This window comes from Folsomia candida, unplaced genomic scaffold (genome assembly GCF_002217175.1).
Source record: "Folsomia candida strain VU population unplaced genomic scaffold, ASM221717v1 Fcan01_Sc022, whole genome shotgun sequence".
In the NCBI taxonomy this organism is placed as follows: domain Eukaryota; kingdom Metazoa; phylum Arthropoda; class Collembola; order Entomobryomorpha; family Isotomidae; genus Folsomia; species Folsomia candida.
The window spans coordinates 1,007,559-1,024,976 of record NW_019091214.1 but is presented as its reverse complement, the minus strand read 5'-3'; the positions used below and the strand labels follow the sequence as shown (position 1 = coordinate 1,024,976).

The window sequence follows — 17,418 nt, the reverse complement described above, 5'->3', positions numbered from 1 at the left end:
CCCACTAATTTGCATGAATAACTGTTAAGTACGAGGAAACAATTAGTTTGCATGGCAAATTACATCCAGATGAAGAATGGATGTGGTAGCAGCATAGATCATGTATATTATTTAGTTCGATTTCGACGTATTCTTTCATGTGTACTTGCCATTTTTGTAATTTTTTCACAATAAATTTCCTTGAGAATAAATAAACGAATTTTTAAAAGTTTAAGGTTTTGTAGTACCAAAAATTGGCTTTATATTACATTTAAGTATGAAAAGTTGCATTTATCTGCAAACTAACTGAAGAGTGAGATTAAAATTCTATCCAGAGATTCCACGATCTCCAGTGGAGATTCTCCACCAGTAAACCACAAACCACTCACATGAGGCAAAAGTATGATCGCAATTCCCAATCCCAAACGGCAAGTCTCATTCTGCCTCCGCATCATTCACTCTCCCAAACCCTCAACACGATTGAGACAATCAAACCACGATTGTGTCATCCTTGCGACCTCCCACCGAAATTTGGACTAATTTTGACAAGTTTCTTCAGAGATACAGAATTATTTTATTTTATTTCTTACAGAATAATTTTGTACTAAATTTCACACGAGACAAAAAAGTAAGACCCCAAAAACCATAAGTCTCATTCTGCCTCAGTTTCATCCACTTTGTCTCAACATGAATCCTCGCGACCTCCCACCCCCCAAAATTTGTACTAATTTGACAAGTTTCTTTACGGATAAATTTACAGAATAATTTCATGCCAAATTTCATACTGTCTGATTCTACCAAATTCCATGCTCTCACTCTCCGTCTGATGTGACAAGAATTTTTTGCGTCTGACTCGGATTCGGATAAAAAAAGGAGTCAGAAATCGGAGTGGAAATTGAAAAAAAGGGAAATATGTGTTAGAAAAATCTATTTAGGCTGATGGAATGTCACGTTCCATCTTCTTTTCAACTATTTTTACGACGCCTGCAAATTAACGCGGACCATTATTATGTTTTCGCTAATTCTTCGTCGTTGTGTGTGTCCCATAAATTCGGAGGGATCAGGTTGACAAGACAGACGTCGGGAAAGGAAACAAATAAAGGATTTGTTTTGTTACGAGGCTTCTTGGCAGAGAGACGCACACAGAGATTTGTTCAGTGGCCGCGGAAGGAAGCGTGGGGACGGAGGGATGTCGCCAAGATTATTTAGTTGTTAGTAGCGTCAGCTATTTATTGTGATCGTTTTGTCTGTCCGTCCGTCTGTCTGTCCGCCCTGCTCAGCAGGCTAGCTCCAGAACGAGTTAATATAATCAAATGTCGTTTTCAAAATTGTTTTTCTAATTTTTGGTTCTCGGAGTTCGATTTCGAAAATGGGGTCAATCGGATCACAGCGTGAGATGGTGTTGTAAAAAAATTATATGGGGTGTTATTTTAAAGGAAATTTCACCATGAATTCAGCGGCGTCAATATTTTTGACCTCATGACCTTGAGGACGAGGTCAAAAGTCAAAAATATATAATTGTCCGTCATTTTAAAGGAAATTTCAAACGGCTTGACGCGACTTTTTTATATTCGTTTACAAGGGTTTATTCGATGTACCCATCATCCATCTGCCCATCTTATATAAACCTCTCCTTCCTCTATACTACAATGTTAAGTCCCCACATGTCCCCACGGCTTCCGCGGCCACTGGATTTGTTGAATAGAGATTCACACTTTATTATTTTAAGCAAGACATGACACGATTGAGATTGAAATGCGTTCTTATTTATTTCTTGGATGAAATTCGGAGCATTTTTCACGAGGAAGAAATCGTAGGCGATGGAATTTATGGGAATTTATGTCGTAAATTTACAAGTTTGAAAAGAGGTTGCATAAGTAAACTTTTGTCTCTTTATTTTGTAACTGAGGAATCCTGAGTAATTGCAGATTTTACACGGATCGGAGTTAAAATTGGGATAATTTAAAATCTGGTTCGAGGTGGCCTATCCGAATTTATGGAAATGTTAAAATTGGGACATTATGAATCTGGAAATCGTATTTTTTCAAGGTGATATGTCCGAATTTATGGAAATTTACAAGTTTGCAAAAAATAGAGTTCATCATTTCTTTATTTTCCACATATATAAAATCACAAAGTCAAAATTTGATCAAACTTTCCTAAAAATACTAAATAATTTTACTTCTCAGCCGTCATTTTTAATCCCAAGTTCCGTAATGAGTGGGATCACAGTATCAAAATCGGTGTTTTCCTCGTCCTGCGAGGCCGACGTGATAACCCCCAACGGAACTCGGGTCGTCTTTTTATGCTCGAGAACAAGTGGGAGGTACATGTCGTCGTCCTCGTCCGTACCCAAATTTGAATTTGCCTCTTGAATTGGGGCACAAACCGTGGCGGGCAAGACGGGCTCCGGGGAGGGCTGAATGAGCAGGAATTCTGGTGGTGGGGGATTTTTGGGGGACGGGAGGACCGTGTCAATCATGAGCGGGGATGCAGCGGCGAAAGTTGCTTGATTTTGTAGCGGCGCATGATTCGACGCGTTGGAGGAATTGGAGGTGGGCGAGGTTCCGATGGAGGGTCGTGTCGTGGGAGTGTTGGAGTTGGTCGTGGGGATGAGGATTGGTTCGGCTGGGGGTGGATGATGAGGGGAATAAAGATGGGGGGATGGGGCATGGACTGGCTGCAGTGGTTGCTGGTTGATGAGAAGGGGAGGATATTGAGAGACTGGAGGGGATGAATTTTGTGAGGATTTTCGTACTCCACCCGGACTTGGGAGACCCGATGGGAATGGGGGTGGTCCTCCTGGCCCGATCCAGTGGGGGGAACCGGCACGCATTTCGGGACTCTATAAATAGTAGGGAGAGCTTTAATTTTAGAAAATTTTGGAAATAATTTTATTTTACTTTTTGAGCTAATTTTTGAAATCGATTTACTCTTCGTTCTGGGAAGCAAGAAAGGAGCATATTTATTAAACAATTTAGGAAATTTGTAAGAAAAATTTAAAAATTGTGAGAAGATATATTTTTTAAACAGGTCATTGAAATTAATAAATTTACAATTTTGTTCATCAGCTTTCAAGACAAGAAATTTGGGAGTAAATTTTTTAAAGTTTGAAGAATAGAAAAATGTAGAACTTTGGAAATTTTAAGACTTATATTTTTTTGAAATTGAGTTACATTTCTGTTCGTCATATAGCTCGTATGTGGTGGAATTCCTAAGGATCCAGGACGTGAAATAGGTAGCTCGAATAGATACGGCAGCCCGGTGACGTGGGTGGACAAAGTTCCTAGAAATTTATTTTTAAAATGCAGGAAATTCATAAACGTGCATTTTTATGCTTTTCTTACTAATACTGGAGGTGGCATATGGCATCGCTGCCTCCAAAGATTTCAACACTTCGACCATTTCTGGACGTTTTTTGGCTAAGCGCTCAGTGCAATGGCGACCAAGGTTGACAAGGACGGGAAACACGTCGGGGTTGTCGCCACCCCCTTTCGCGTCCTTTAACTTGTCCGTAATCCCCTCGAATTCTTCGACCATGTCTTTCTATAGGAGAGAATTAGCATAATTTTAGTGTTTACAAAAAAAAACATACGCAATTTATGTTGCAAATTAAAAAAATGCGAAATTTTGCAATTACAAAAATAATTAAAATTATAAAAAAATTGGTATACAAATTTTCAAATAGTTTGAATATATACCCATTCTCTTTTTTCAGATTCTTATAGTTTGGGGAATGACAATACACTTAAAATGTATGTATACAATTTTTAATTGACTTTTGGCGACAAAAAAATTGTCTAAAAATGGTCACGCCGCTGGGCGAAAATTCATACAAATCGACAAAAGAAAACTATCAAAATTGTAACAAAAAGTACCCAATTTTGATACTACAGATCTGTATTTTTGGATAAAATTCGCACAATTTTGCCCACATGCACGTACCAGAAACTTTTTTTGCCTCTGTTCCTCATACGCCCTCAATCCGGTGGCCAACTCGAACAAAACGATTCCAAAAGAGTACGTGTCGACTTTTGTGGACAACTTTTTTGAGCGGAGATACTCATCCGGCAAGTATGGTCTCGTCCCATGGACACGTGACACCTTAACGTAGGAAGCATTCAGTCCCGCTCCCCCGGGAGTGGTCATCTCCCTCGCCAAACCAAAGTCGCCCACTTTTGCTTCAAAGTTGCGGTCGAGGAGGATGTTGGCGGATTTGATGTCGCCATGAATCAGCGGCTGGGGTCCGATCGAATGGAGGAATTGTATCCCACATGCGACTCCTTTCGCCATGTGGAAGCGGAGATGCCAACTCAAGGGAGGAGTTCGTTGCTGAAAATTAAATATATAAATTAATGAGCTTGTAAATTGCGCAAATATTGCACAGGAAAAATTGTAGGTTGTAAAATTCCTTCAAATTTTCAGATTATAGTATGTTTTACAAAAGCTTGTGAAATGTATTTATAAAATTTAGAGTTCTCAAACAACTGCGTGAATTGCATTATTTTCAATTTAGACGGTTTACTTCATTTGTAAATTTGCAAAAAATACGCAAGAAAAAGGGTGCAAGTTTAGCATTAGCACTTGATTTTTAACCTGATTTTCCTATTTGTTAACAATCTATGCAAGTATGCCAAGCTTACAAAGTTTATTGAATTGCAAGATTTTATTTACCCTGCAAAGTATCCTGTCCTCGAGGGAGCCATTGGTCATGAATTGGTAGACGAGGCAGGGGTGCGGTCCATCGAGGCAGTAGCCATACAGCGGAAGGATGTTATCGTGTCGGTACGAATTTAGGAAACGCATCTCACCCAAGGATTGCTTCATCTGGGATTCAACGTACGCTTCGTTCGGGCGCTACAAAAATATAATACAATATGTTATCATAATTAATAATTAAGATTAGTTATTAAAATCGTGGATTCATCTTTCTCTGTTAGAATCGTCTAAATATTGAGAAAATTTATGTATTTCTTTATCAAATTATGCAAATTAATTGTATAAATTATTACATGCTCCATCCGTTTAATCGCGACCGCAGTATTTTTCCAGTTGCCTTTGTAAACCGTGCCAAATCCGCCTTTTCCAAGCATATTGCGTTTGTCCCACCCACTCGTGGCGGCTGTAAGCTCGGCGTATGCGATGGGTGGGAGTAGCCCGACCGAGGAGGACAGTGCATCCGCCGGTTTGGCGGGTTTAGCGCCGTCTGTAATAATTTATGCAAATTAAAATTGACAATTTTTCATGTTTTTCAAGAGAAATTAATTTAATTACGTCCAGCCGCGCCCATTTTCCCGTCTGCTGCGCCACGATCCGCGCCCCCACCATTTTTATCGTCGACATTGATTATCTTCTTTTTCGGCGAATTAACCATTTCTGGAATGGGTTGATGAAGTTTCGGCGGATCGAGGGCGACGAGTAACTGGGTGGCGTGAAAATCCGTGTCGTCCGGCATATAAGCGTGATACTTGGGGTCGACTGGGGGCCAAAAATGGGTCAAAATTAGTCAAAATTATACCTTTTTGGTCATAAAAACACGTACCATATTTCGCCAAAACCTTCATCGCCCTGCCGTTATAGAGGCGGGCGCAGAGGGTGAAAAGTTCGAGGAGGGTGTGGTTCTGGTTTCCCCAGGAGGTCAAAAGGGCATCCGTAGGTGACCCACCGCGGTACAGGACCCTGCCAAATTCACTCAGTTCGGAAGACGAGTACCCCATAAGGCCCCCGCCGAGCGTTTCCCATTGCGAGTTCTCGTCGAAAATGCGGCAGATTTCTTTCCTGTCGAAAAATGGGAGGTCGTAGATGTACTTTAATGTAGTCGCGGAGGCGGATGACCTTTCAGTGGAGGATGAGTTCATTTTGAGGTCATGTCGAAAACAGGGGGCACTAAATTTAATTGATAATTAAACTTGACTTAATCGTAATTTGTTTTGAGGGGGAAATTCCTGAATAATGTTGAAATAATTTACACAATTTTTAATGATAATTAAACTTTAACGTATCTGCGGGGGCGGATGACCTTTCAGCAGTGCTCATTTTGAGGTCATGTCGAAAACAGGGGGCACTTATATTCATGAATAATTAAACTTTATTTAATTGTAATTTGTTTTGCGAGGAAATTTCAGAAGAATGTATAATTTTTAATTATAATTAAGCTTGAACTGATTTAAGCTAAGGTTCAATTAACTAGTTAATTGTGCTTGATATATTTACGGGGGGAATTCCACTTTATTGTTCAAATTCAATTTGTTAAAACGATGATACGGAATATTTCGTCATTGTGTGACGACGACGAGTGAATAATAACAACAGGTGGTTGAGTTTGGAATTGCAGTTAGCGGTGATGATGATGATATTTAAGAAGCCAGAGGCAGGTTTTTTATGGATGGTTGGCAAAAAATTTGCGACCACCACTACCACACGATAAGGTATATATGGAAGCTACATTTCTCATCTGTGCACCACTACCACTATTTAGCACATTTGTACATGCGAAATAATAAACTAGTTAATGTGTGTATGAGGCCTTAGTATTAACTGAAATGTTGTAGTTTTGAAATTTATGAGATATTTTGCACATTTATACGAACAAGCAGTTAATATGAGACATTTAACTAATCCTAAGTTAATGTACAACTTTTGCATGAAAATCTTTGTAAGATTTATGCAGAAATAAGTTTTGGACATCAGTATGTTTTGTAAAATTGGCATGAAAAAGGCATGCAGAAATTTTTGCATGCATGCATTTATGAAAACAATTAGCGTCGCGTGTGGCATGACATCTTTAAAATTTTCGAAATAACATCAGTATTTTATCGAATTATGATCTAGCTTCATAAAATTGTGTACAATAATTTCCGTATTATTACAGTTAGAGGAAAAAGTTTGCGTACGAGATGTTTCAAGAATTTCAATCCGTTGTCATTTATTCATTTTTTGGAGTATGATGTCCAATTTTTTTCGTAGCATGCTAAATTTATCTAAGTTTCTCACTACGTACAAAATTTCCCCACAAAGTTGCCACTTTTAGCGCCATTAATGTATTTCCGCATGAAGGCTGAAAAACACGAGGAAAAAGTTTGCGTACGAATTGGGTAATTTTTAATATTCGCGACGACCATTTTTTTCGGTAAGCAATTTTTTATAAATTGTAGATTAGATTATTGTCTGTAGTTTACAACAAAAACTTTTTGATTTAAGTCATGGGTCAACCCCGGAAAGAAATTCCCATCCAACTACGGGATTTAATTATTCAGGACTGGAAAGGGGAGAGCTCTGTGAAGTTATCAATGGGAAAAATCTCCGAAAAGTTCAAAATCCCAAAGAGTACAGTTCAGAGGACAATTCAGCGTTATCGGGAGACCGGTGGATTGCAAACCAAGAAAAGGACAGGGAGAAAGAAAATCTTGACACCACGAGAGGAGATCAAGCTCGTAAGAAAAGTGCAGCGGAATCCATTTCTGAGTGCTCCAAAGCTGGCTGCACAGATTGTACAAGAGTCAGGGAAAACCCTCCATCCCAGCACAGTCCGAAAAATTATAAACAAAAATGGTTTACATGGCCGAATACCCCGGAAGAAGCCATACCTAAGCAAAGTAAACAGGAAGAAAAGACTAGCTTTTGCCCGGAAGTATGTATTGAAGCCACCTTCTTTTTGGTCATCAATACTTTGGTCTGATGAGACAAAGGTGAACATTTTTGGCTCCGATGGACACCAAAAAGTGTGGAGAAGACCAAAGGAAGCCCTAAAAAACAGCAATCTCCGTCCGACTGTTAAGCATGGCGGCGAATCAGTCATGGTGTGGGGCTGCTTTGGTGCTAAAGGCGTAGGAAGCTTGGAATTTATTGAGGGAAATATGACTGGGGTATCCTACACAGGGATATTGAACAGGAATCTTTTTGAATCTGGACGAAAAGTTGGACTTGGTCGCCGTTTTACCTTTCAACAGGACAACGATCCCAAGCACACATCCAAGGTTGCGAAGGAATTTTTTAAAATTAACAAGGTAAAAGTGTTAGACTGGTGTCCACAATCACCTGATCTTAATCCCATTGAACACCTCTGGGACGTGACAAAAAGAGAAGTCGGCAAAACCAATGTAAAAAATAAATCCGAGCTAAAAACACGAATCCGGGAGGTATGGGATAATTTAGACCCGGAAGTCATCCGGAACTTGGTTTCTTCGATGCCCAAACGTCTTGAACAAGTTATCAGTGCTAATGGAGGACATACAAAATACTAAGTTAATTTTTTTGTGGATCACATTTTCGAAGATAAAATTAATTTTAAATCGTACGCAAACTTTTTCCGCGTGCTTTTATATTTTGATGGAGAAATTGGTTTTTAGCCCCACCACTGATAATTTCTTTGCAACTTTTTTTACGATGTTAGTATTCGAGATAAATTTAGCATGCTACGAAAAAAATTGGACATCATACTCCAAAAAATGAATAAATGACAACGGATTGAAATTCTTGAAACATCTCGTACGCAAACTTTTTCCTCTAACTGTACTTATCAAAAAGAATTAGCGTAAACGATTATAAAGGTATTTTGCATGGAGTGATTTACTGACACAAACTTTTTTTTGCATTGATTGTGATATTTAGATATACAACTAACATATTTCATCCAAGTTGCGAAAATTTGGTATATATTTTTATTACATAGCATGACATCTTTTTTACAAAAAATTTTGCACATCCTTTTTTGCACACATATTTCAGCACGGTGGAGGATAATAGTACGGACATGAATAGTACTGCGCCGCCATGGAGGGTGCCACCACGCTGCAGCCGGGTCCGGGTTGCATCGGGAGATTGAGCCGACCTTTGACCGTGGCCCAGTTGGGCGTGGTCTGGCTGAATTTGAGGAGCGGGTTGTGAGCCTCCTTGATCTTCATCATGATCTGCACCACTTCCGGGGGGATGAGGGGACCAGGTGGCGGAGGAGCTGGAGGAGGACAGCAATTTGCTTCACCACCACCACCAATCGTGAGGGAACGGAGCCCCCCATTTTGCATGGGACCTGAAAATTTAAAAATAAATAAGACTTGAAAGTTAGGGAAAATCTTAAGTTTCTATGAGGAAAATATGGTGGCGTAAATTTGTCGACATGTCGAAATAACGTCACAATATTTCTTGAAATCTGTTCAAATATTTCGTAGTTAATAATCCGTAAATATTCTGCATGGCGTGGAAATAATACGGCAAATAAGGAAATATTCACTGAAAATTGAAAGGTGAAAAACCGAGATGCGTCGCCAAGTTTGTCGACATGTCGAAAAAATATGTTGCCAAAAAAATCCAGATCTATTAAATAGGGTTATTTTTAATCCACCAGACTTTTAATTGAAATCACATAACTAAATATATTGAAATCGCATAACTTGAATTTCCAGTGCTTTAATTCAATTTAAAAATTGTAAACTTGAAATCTGCCAGACTTTTTAAAATCGTGAATTTTATTCAATTTAAAAAATTTACCATTAAAAATTTAAGGAAAACATCAGTTATTGTTTTAAAATGTGTTGCAAATTAATTTAGGCAAGTATGTAATGCCCTATGTGCCTTCGCGGAGCGATCCCTACGTCACTTTGTCCCAATAGTCACAGCTTCGTCTCTCTGGATTATTGCAATTCCAATGAAATGGATATATGTAGATGTACATATAAGTGCAGGCATACCGGTTACTTAGGATTAGTAGACAACGAAATCCGGGCACCCCAACTTACTTTTTAAAGGAGCTTGTTTCTTGTCGATGCTTTAGTTAACAGATTTTTTTGCAGTTGGAGGTCATAATCATATGCCGCGTGTCATAAGACATTAAAGACATTCTGTCTCTGATATTCTGTGTTAAACACTGTTAGAAATCCAGTATCCAAATAATACCAAACGGTATTCAGATATGACACTATGAAAGTGGTACTGATTGATATGGTGTAGTAATAGATCGGTATTAAAGTTTACCGTATCAGTAGGAAGGTTTTACGGAAAGATATAATTTTAATACCAAACTGCAGCAACTTAAACACCAAGAAATCAAAATCAATACCTGATTATACCAGATTTATTACACTAAAATAGTTGCAAAATTCCTTATTGTGTCCGATTTTATACTAATTTGCACCCTTAGGTCAAGGTAGTATCGTTTACTATTGGTTACAAAAGCAAGAGATGGTGTTATTTACCTGAAAAGGCACTAAATTAATGGGGTTTTGCATATAATTAAATGCATAAGTTATGAAATTCCGTGTCTGATGGATTCAGTTATAGAGGTTGTTTTAAGGCATATAAAGTACTGGAAATTCAAGTTATAGAATTTCAATATATTTAGTTATGTGATTTCAATTAAAAGTCTGGCCCATTAAATGAGACCCTATTAAATATTTCGTGATTCATAAACTATTAAAATCCTGCGTGGCGTGGAAATACAGCAAATTTGGAAATTTGTACTGAAAATTGGAAAAAATTCGGGGTGAAAAGCTGATACGGGGCCAAGTTTGTGGACAAAAAGATATGTTGCAAAATTATGAAAAAAATAAATTTATTTCAAAATCTTCTTCTATTGAGCAATAAAAAGTAGAAATCTGTTTAAACATTTTGAAATTAATAATAAATTATTAAGACTCCTGCCTGGCATGAAAATGTGACAAATTTGTAAGTTTGCCCTGCAAATTGAAAAAAATTGAACTTGGGATTTACCGAATTTGGCTACTGTCGATAAATGTCGCCAAATTGAACAAATTAAGAGAATTTTTGAAGAAGGGCTAACGGATCTAATTAAATGTTCTGTAATCAATAACGAATTAAAACCTATACATGGCGTAAAAATACGACAGGTATTTGTCGAATAATTTGTCGAAATAATTTGTCGAAATAATTTGTCGAAAAAAATACAAATGGGAAAAATTGTGGGTCGAACTTAAGTTTGCGGCATGTCGACACAAAAATGTCGCTAAAACAAATAAATTACACGGTATTTACTACCTCCTATATATGTATATGTAAGCGTTTCATAAAAAATCTGATAAATTCGCACATAGTATGAAATTTGCAAAAAAAACTTCAATTCTAATTTTCTTACCCAAACACGGTCCCATATTTAATCTGAGCGTGGCCTTTTTTTGACACTGGTCGCCAACTCGGATGTGAATTCCGTCGCTGGTTCGCATTCCCATGAGCGCTTCGGCCACTGCCCGAGCGCTCTTTTTGTCCTGCGCTCCTCCGTCAGAGTCATCCTCGCTGTCGTCGCTCCCGCGACGGTGGTGGCGATGGTTGTGACCTTTAGCCTGACCTCCCCCCGGACAACATGGTTTCGGCGGAGGATCCGGTTTCGGTTCGAGGGCAAAAAATTCAAAGATTTCGTTGGGACCTGAAATGCAAAAAAATGTTTGGATCAGAAAATGAAATTTTGGGGGGTATAGGAAAATATTTAGTCAGAAATTTTTTTCTTAGAAAGTGGAAATTGGTTTTTGTCAGAAAATGAAATTTGTAGTCAGAGAATAGAATTTTTATGTTAGAAAATGGAATTTTGGGTAAAAAAAAATGAAATTTTGTCTCAGCAAATGAAAATTTCTGTCAGAACGGGGAATTTTTGTCCAATAAATTTCAACTTTGAAACTTTCATCGGAAATTTTTTTTCAGAAAATGGAACTTTTCGTCAGAAAATCGGGTAAAAAATTGAAGATTTGGTCAGAATATAGAATTTTGGGTAAAAAATGTTTTCCAGAAAATTGATCGAAAAATTTAATTTTTGGTCCGAAATGTTTCAAAATTTTTTCTGGGTGACCTTTATCCAACGGTGCCAAGACCCTTCTCAACTCTTCCAACTCGGGGACAGCCAATCCACGCTTATCTCTGGGTTTGAGTTGCTCCTCCCTCCACCGTTTCGCCTCCCTGTTACGTTCCAGAACTTCCACTTGACGACGAGCTTCTTCTCCTTCGAGCAGATCGGCGAGCTAGCTTAAAAAAAATGAAATTTGACACTTATCAAGATGACCTTTTACCTTTGACCTTATCAAAATATGGGCTTATCCGTTCGTCCCAGAGATTGGATTTCTAGGGGTAAGGTAAACACAAAAATGGTCGAAAATCTCGCAGCAGATATACGAAAATAGTTCGTTTTGTGAAGAAATTAAATTTTTATCGCGGTCAAAATACAATGTTTTCATGATTTTTTGAAAAAATAATGAATTTTGACAGCGATAAAAAGTAAATTTCAAAAATTTTCAGCGTAGATTTTCATCATTTTGTTCACGACGACTCCCAGAAAATCAAGCCTTGAGAAGAACGGAGCTCAAAAACTACTTGATTTTGACAAAGTATTTTTTTAAATTGATAAGCGCTTATCATGTGACGTTATTTTTTTTACCCACCCACATATCATACTCCTGCGCTAATCGCTTATCCTCCATATCGACCCGTCTCCTGCGCCAATCATCTTCCTCCGCGCAACGCCTCCGTTCCAACTCTTTCTGCATGACGAGACATTCTCGATGCCGTTTTTGCGTCTCGATTCGTTTCTTGTACCGTTCTTTGGCACGTTTGCGCTGCGCCGCGTCCTCGTCGCGGACCCGGTCTGATTCCCGCTTTTTGGCGGCGGTCTGAATTTAAAAAAATATCACGTGATATGCTAATAAATTGAATTGACTACTTACCTGCCACCGTTCGATAAGCTTCCATTTGCTCTCGCACTCGCAAAGTTCTGTATTGTGGACGATAACGACGGGTTTTTCGCGCTCGATAACGGTCGGAGGAGCGGGCGGGGGGCAGGGAGGTGGCGACCTTCGGCGGTGGCGGGAAGGGTAACAAACTCCATGTTCGCAACGATCAGAGCAAGACGATGAGGAATCTGAACGGTGGCGGTGGCGTTTCTTTCTGTTGTGACCTTGGGGTCGATCATGATGTTGACCTTGACCTCTCTCGTGACCTGGGGGTCGATCATCATCATGGTTACCTCCGTGACCTCTCTCGTGACCTTGTCGTGTCGTAAAAATGGGTCGATGACATCGCAGAGCCGGATTTTGTACGGCGTTTCCCGGGCCGCAAACTTTTGCGGGAGCTTTGAACCCCGCACAAGCCGTGTTGCAATGCCCGTCGGAACAGAAAGTGACTCCGGGACGGTGTGGGAGCCGTTTTCGAAATGCGGTCTCGTCCTCTGTACAACCGCAGTAGTTTTGCGGCGTGGCGCCGCAACGGAGGGGAATTTGGTTGCGGGGTCTGGGAGAAAAATATGTAAATGGAGAATTTTTTAGAGATATAATTTTTTGGAAGGGTTTTTATTGTAGAAATATGGCAGGTTTCTGGGAATGAAAGTAATTATTATGGGGGCAAGAAAGAACTAGAAAAAGAAACGTTTGCCTCAGGAATTGTGTTTTTGGGTTAGAAAATAGGAATTTTTAGGTCAATTTGGCTCAGAAAAAGATAGTTTTGCGTCACAAATGGAACATATACATATGTAGATGAAAAATGCAGCTTTTTTGCCAGCAAATGACAACTTCGCGTCAGAAATTTTCCCAATTTTTGACCTATACATTTTAAACTTTCATAAATATCGTTTTTAGGAAGGTTTTTTCTCCAAAATTTTGTAAGAATTTGTCCTACAAGCAACAAGGAATTATTTTAGATGGAAAAGTGTCGAAAAAATTGTGAAATTTTTATAAATACAATTTCGCGAAGCTTTTTTCTATACAATTTTTCAACACGTATTTTTTGGTGGGAAAGAAATAACCTGAACTGGAAACCCCCACGGGGAGGACCGTGACCTTGACCTCGACCGAATCCGACGTGACCTCGACCGAATCCGACGTGACCTCGTTGTTGTTGTGGAGCAGAACAGGGGCAGCAACCTCCTCCTTCCTCCGGGGGATGATGGGGACCTTTTAGACCTTTTAGAATGGGTGGATGCGCTGGATGTGCTGGTGGGGGGAACATATTTAAACTAATTACAATTAACTAACTACCATTTTATTTCGAGTGAAAATTTATTAAAAAATATAATGATCTATTGTTTGGAACGATTTTGACTTTGTCGATGCTTGGTAACAATTACAGGTTTCATGCAAATAAATATTCGCGAATAAATTGAGCGTGTGAATCGAATAACGACTTGTCAACAAACTCATTTTTTTTCTTCTGGTATTACCATGGATATTTTAAAAAATATTCAGAGGTCAATTATTTATAAAAATGATTTTTATAAAGTGTTCACTCTTAGATTTTAGCCCGAGTCAGAGGGTCACATCCGTATGTCTGGTTTGTGATAACTCTCTTTAAGCTAATCCGATCGTCTTGAAATTTTGCACACAAGTAGTATGGGTAAAAGGAGGAGTTATGTTCGAAGATAGGCGAAATCGGTTGACCGGTGGGGGTCATCTGGGTGGGTGGGGTACTATGCACTAAAATATCAAAATTGCAGTAGAAAGCTGAAATTTGGTACAGATGGTTCCTAATGGAAGAATATGAATTCAAAATAGAAAAATTATGATCTGAAGGGACCCCAGGGGGGTGACCCACACCGACTTTAAAAATCGTAAAATTTAAATTTGGCGTTGAGGTTGCTAATGGGTTGTAATGGAAGAGGATACATTGGAATTAAAAAAAACTCATCTTCAAATTCTTGAAGGACTCTGTCGGGTGACCCTCGCCGATTTTCAGAAATTAACATGGAAAGCTGGAATTTGGACCAGAGATCCTTATTGCTGATAACTGTAATATAGAGTCAAATATGAACTAAAATTAACCAGAGGGCACTAGGGGGTACCAAATACCGATTTCTAAAAGTTGATATAATCATCGTAAATTTAGTATGGAGTCGAAAATACTTATGATTAGCATATGGGATGGTTGAATTTCGAAATTTTTATAGGGGCGACCTCTACTGGTCGTGGGAAGTAGTCAAGGGTAAGGGATAGTAAATATTTGTAGAATTTGAAGCCAAGTATATGTTTTTAAAGAAATTTTTAAAACCTACAGTGCAGACTTGATATAGCCCAAGTTGTGGTTAGCATGAAATTTTATCATAAATGCATGTAAAACAATTTTAAAATTTAAATTCATACTATTCGAATAGTAACAATTAGGAGCCTGTGTAGCAAATTTCAATTTAAAAAATCTGTATGGGTCTCTCGTCACCAATACGGCCCCTCCAGATGAAAATTGTTCCTATTTGAATTCATAATATGAATTTCATATTGTCCCATTAGGAGCCATTATAAACTTCTCTACTAAATTTCAGCTCGATTTGATTTTGAAAAATTAGTTTGGGTCACCTCATAGGGTCTGTCCAGATGAAAATGTGTTTAATTTCAATTTATACTCTTCCATTAGCAAACCCCACACCAATTTTCAGTTCGATTGGATGTTTTAAAAATCGGTATGGGTAACGCCCAAGGGTCCCTCCAGATGAAAATTTTTGAAATTTTACTTTATATTCTTTCATTAGAAACCATTATCAACCTCTGTACCAAATTTCAGCTTTCTGCGACAATTTTGACATTTTGGTGCAAACACCCCACCTACTCCGATGACCCCCACCGGTCAACCACTTGACCGATTTCGCCCATCTTCGAACTCGTTTGTCCAACACGCTCTACTTTTACTTCGTCGTGTTTTACTTTATTCGAGAAATTAAGATGAATCCGGACGGAGGAGGGGTTCAATCGACGACGTACTCGTACCAACCGGTAGTAGCCTCGTCGCAAGTGGCTTATCAACCGTCGTATTATCAGCCGGCTTATCCGAATTATTCGAGGGGAAATCAAGTCAATTATCAGCAGCAGCAGCAACAAAATCAAGCTGGGGTAACGGACCAATGAAGAAGTATTCAGGATTTGAAGTGTGATAATCACACTTTGAGATTTCAGTAGGTGTGATTTAGGCGTGATTTAGGCGTGATTTTTGCAAACTCTTTTTCGCTAGTTGTGATTTATGTGATATTACTGGGACGAAAGTGAGACAATTAGATTGAATAAAATACATTGTGTGACGAGACAAACTTGGTATTTTGATTCGGCACGAAATTCTGAGCATTTTTCGGTACGACTTGCCCGATTAGAGCAAAGGTGCAATTTGCATTTGATTTGTAGATATATGATAAAAAAAACTAACAAATTTTAAAGTGGGACAGGGACAGAAGGACATCCTCGTTCCAGGGGTTGGGGACCTATTGTAATTAGGTAGATGTGTTTGGAGTGGGAAGATATGTACATTAAACTATTTCAAATTAATTAACTCATTTTATTTTGCGTGGAAATTGATGCGTGGGAACAATTATAAGTTTTATTATGCAAACAAATAATTCGGAAAAAATGTACCCATCTTTTGTGCAAATCTGATTTCCACATTTTTCCTGCCGTACAAAAAGTGACTAAAATTTGTGAACATGTCGCAAATTGACGACGCCGCTCTGAATCCGCCTCAATCTGCGCTTGCGCCACAATTTGCACCTCTGCCTCCTCGGAATCCATTTTCATGCTGTCGCACTCTGCAAGAAGGGGTCAAAGCTGTCGCTATTTTTGAAATTGTGATTCCTTGCAATTTTTTGCAATACAGTGAATTTTTAATTATTTTTTTTTGATTTGCAGGTGTTCTCCACCATTTTAATTGTGACATTTGGTGCGTTATATGTTGTGCTGATACGCATTCTTGTAGGCCCAGATGAGAGTCCAAGTTCGTTGGCGATACTAATGATCTTATTCTGCATAACTGTTTTCACCTTATTTTTGGCGTTTGGAGTCGTTCTTCTATTTTTTTGCTATTGAGGTACTGCGAGGCAAACCGGATGGATTTGAATTGAATTTCAGCCCGCCTCCAATGTTAATCAAGTGGTCACGTGATTTTGGCACGTAGAAAATCTGTCCGGTTGACTTCACAACATTAACTAAATTCTTGCCGAGAAATGTTAAAGCTAAAGCATATATCTACGTACAAATTTTTCTGAAGGAATTTTTTTAGCGCCATATAAATTAACTCTGCCAAACAACCTCTCAGATTTTTTTGTCTCTATTAATTTTCAATGACCACTGATTATTGCAGAGAAACGCTAAAGCATGCCTGGCCTGGCTGGTTGTCCACATCATCTTAGATTCCGTTCGGTTCGCCCTCAGCTTGTTTCATAACATTGATGGCGGCCAAATTATGGAATTTGCATACTTCAACTACGCCTCGATTGCCGTTACGCTGCCCTTTTGGTACGTGGTGTACCGCTTTATTCGAGAAATTAAGGCCAATCCTGACGGAGCAGGGGGGTGCAAGCGTCGAACATCTCGACCGGAATATCCAGTACCGACGCAGATGGCGTATGATCAGGCGGCATATTCGAACTATAACTTTAATCGACAAATTTGAATCTCCCGCCAAGACGCGGCACGCTTAGTGACAACATATACGAGTTGTTATTTAACCATATTATTTACACATTGTTAGAAATATGTTATA

The 17,418-nt window shown here is 38.8% G+C and overlaps 2 protein-coding genes across 4 annotated transcripts; both read right to left on the bottom strand.

The window, feature by feature from the left end:
- Positions 1 to 2,071: 2,071 nt before the first annotated feature.
- Positions 2,072 to 6,379, bottom strand: LOC110858699 (pelle-like serine/threonine-protein kinase pik-1). Of its 3 annotated transcripts, none has more exons than XM_035858926.1 (9): positions 5,949 to 6,354; positions 5,522 to 5,865; positions 5,254 to 5,457; positions 4,992 to 5,185; positions 4,654 to 4,836; positions 3,925 to 4,311; positions 3,327 to 3,525; positions 3,156 to 3,265; positions 2,072 to 2,824 (listed from the first exon to the last, which is right to left on the bottom strand). In XM_035858926.1, the coding sequence occupies exons 2-9, from the start codon at positions 5,835 to 5,837 to the stop codon at positions 2,165 to 2,167; spliced, it is 2,253 nt and encodes a 750-aa protein (XP_035714819.1). In that variant the 5' UTR covers positions 5,838 to 5,865; positions 5,949 to 6,354; the 3' UTR covers positions 2,072 to 2,164. The 3 variants fall into 3 exon arrangements, with proteins under 3 accessions (XP_035714819.1, XP_021963242.1, XP_035714820.1); XM_035858927.1 differs by adding an exon at positions 2,883 to 2,920 and having other exon boundaries at positions 2,686 to 2,824; positions 5,522 to 6,379; XM_022107550.2 differs by having other exon boundaries at positions 5,522 to 6,353.
- A 2,255-nt stretch (positions 6,380 to 8,634) lies between these two features.
- On the bottom strand, positions 8,635 to 13,914 carry LOC118438526 (actin cytoskeleton-regulatory complex protein PAN1-like). Its single transcript, XM_035858973.1, has 6 exons — positions 13,712 to 13,914; positions 12,639 to 13,200; positions 12,357 to 12,584; positions 11,771 to 11,939; positions 11,066 to 11,353; positions 8,635 to 9,007 (listed from the first exon to the last, which is right to left on the bottom strand). The coding sequence occupies exons 1-6, from the start codon at positions 13,912 to 13,914 to the stop codon at positions 8,703 to 8,705; spliced, it is 1,755 nt and encodes a 584-aa protein (XP_035714866.1). The 3' UTR covers positions 8,635 to 8,702.
- Between the last annotated feature and the right edge of the window lie 3,504 nt (positions 13,915 to 17,418).

Excerpts from the sequence above, each read along its gene's own strand:
- LOC110858699 (XM_035858926.1), bottom strand. The coding sequence starts at position 5,837 with ATGAACTCATCCTCCACTGAAAGGTCATCCGCCTCCGCGACTACATTA. Across the intron at positions 5,458-5,521 it reads GAAGGTTTTGGCGAAATATG|TCGACCCCAAGTATCACGCT; the intron begins GTACGTGTTTTT and ends TTTGGCCCCCAG. Across the intron at positions 2,825-3,155 it reads GCTATATGACGAACAGAAAT|AGTCCCGAAATGCGTGCCGG; the intron begins GTAACTCAATTT and ends TACTATTTATAG.
- LOC118438526 (XM_035858973.1), bottom strand. The coding sequence starts at position 13,914 with ATGTTCCCCCCACCAGCACATCCAGCGCATCCACCCATTCTAAAAGGT. Across the intron at positions 11,940-12,356 it reads CGCAGGAGTATGATATGTGG|CTCGCCGATCTGCTCGAAGG; the intron begins GTGGGTAAAAAA and ends TTTTTAAGCTAG. Across the intron at positions 9,008-11,065 it reads AAATATGGGACCGTGTTTGG|GTCCCATGCAAAATGGGGGG; the intron begins GTAAGAAAATTA and ends TTAAATTTTCAG.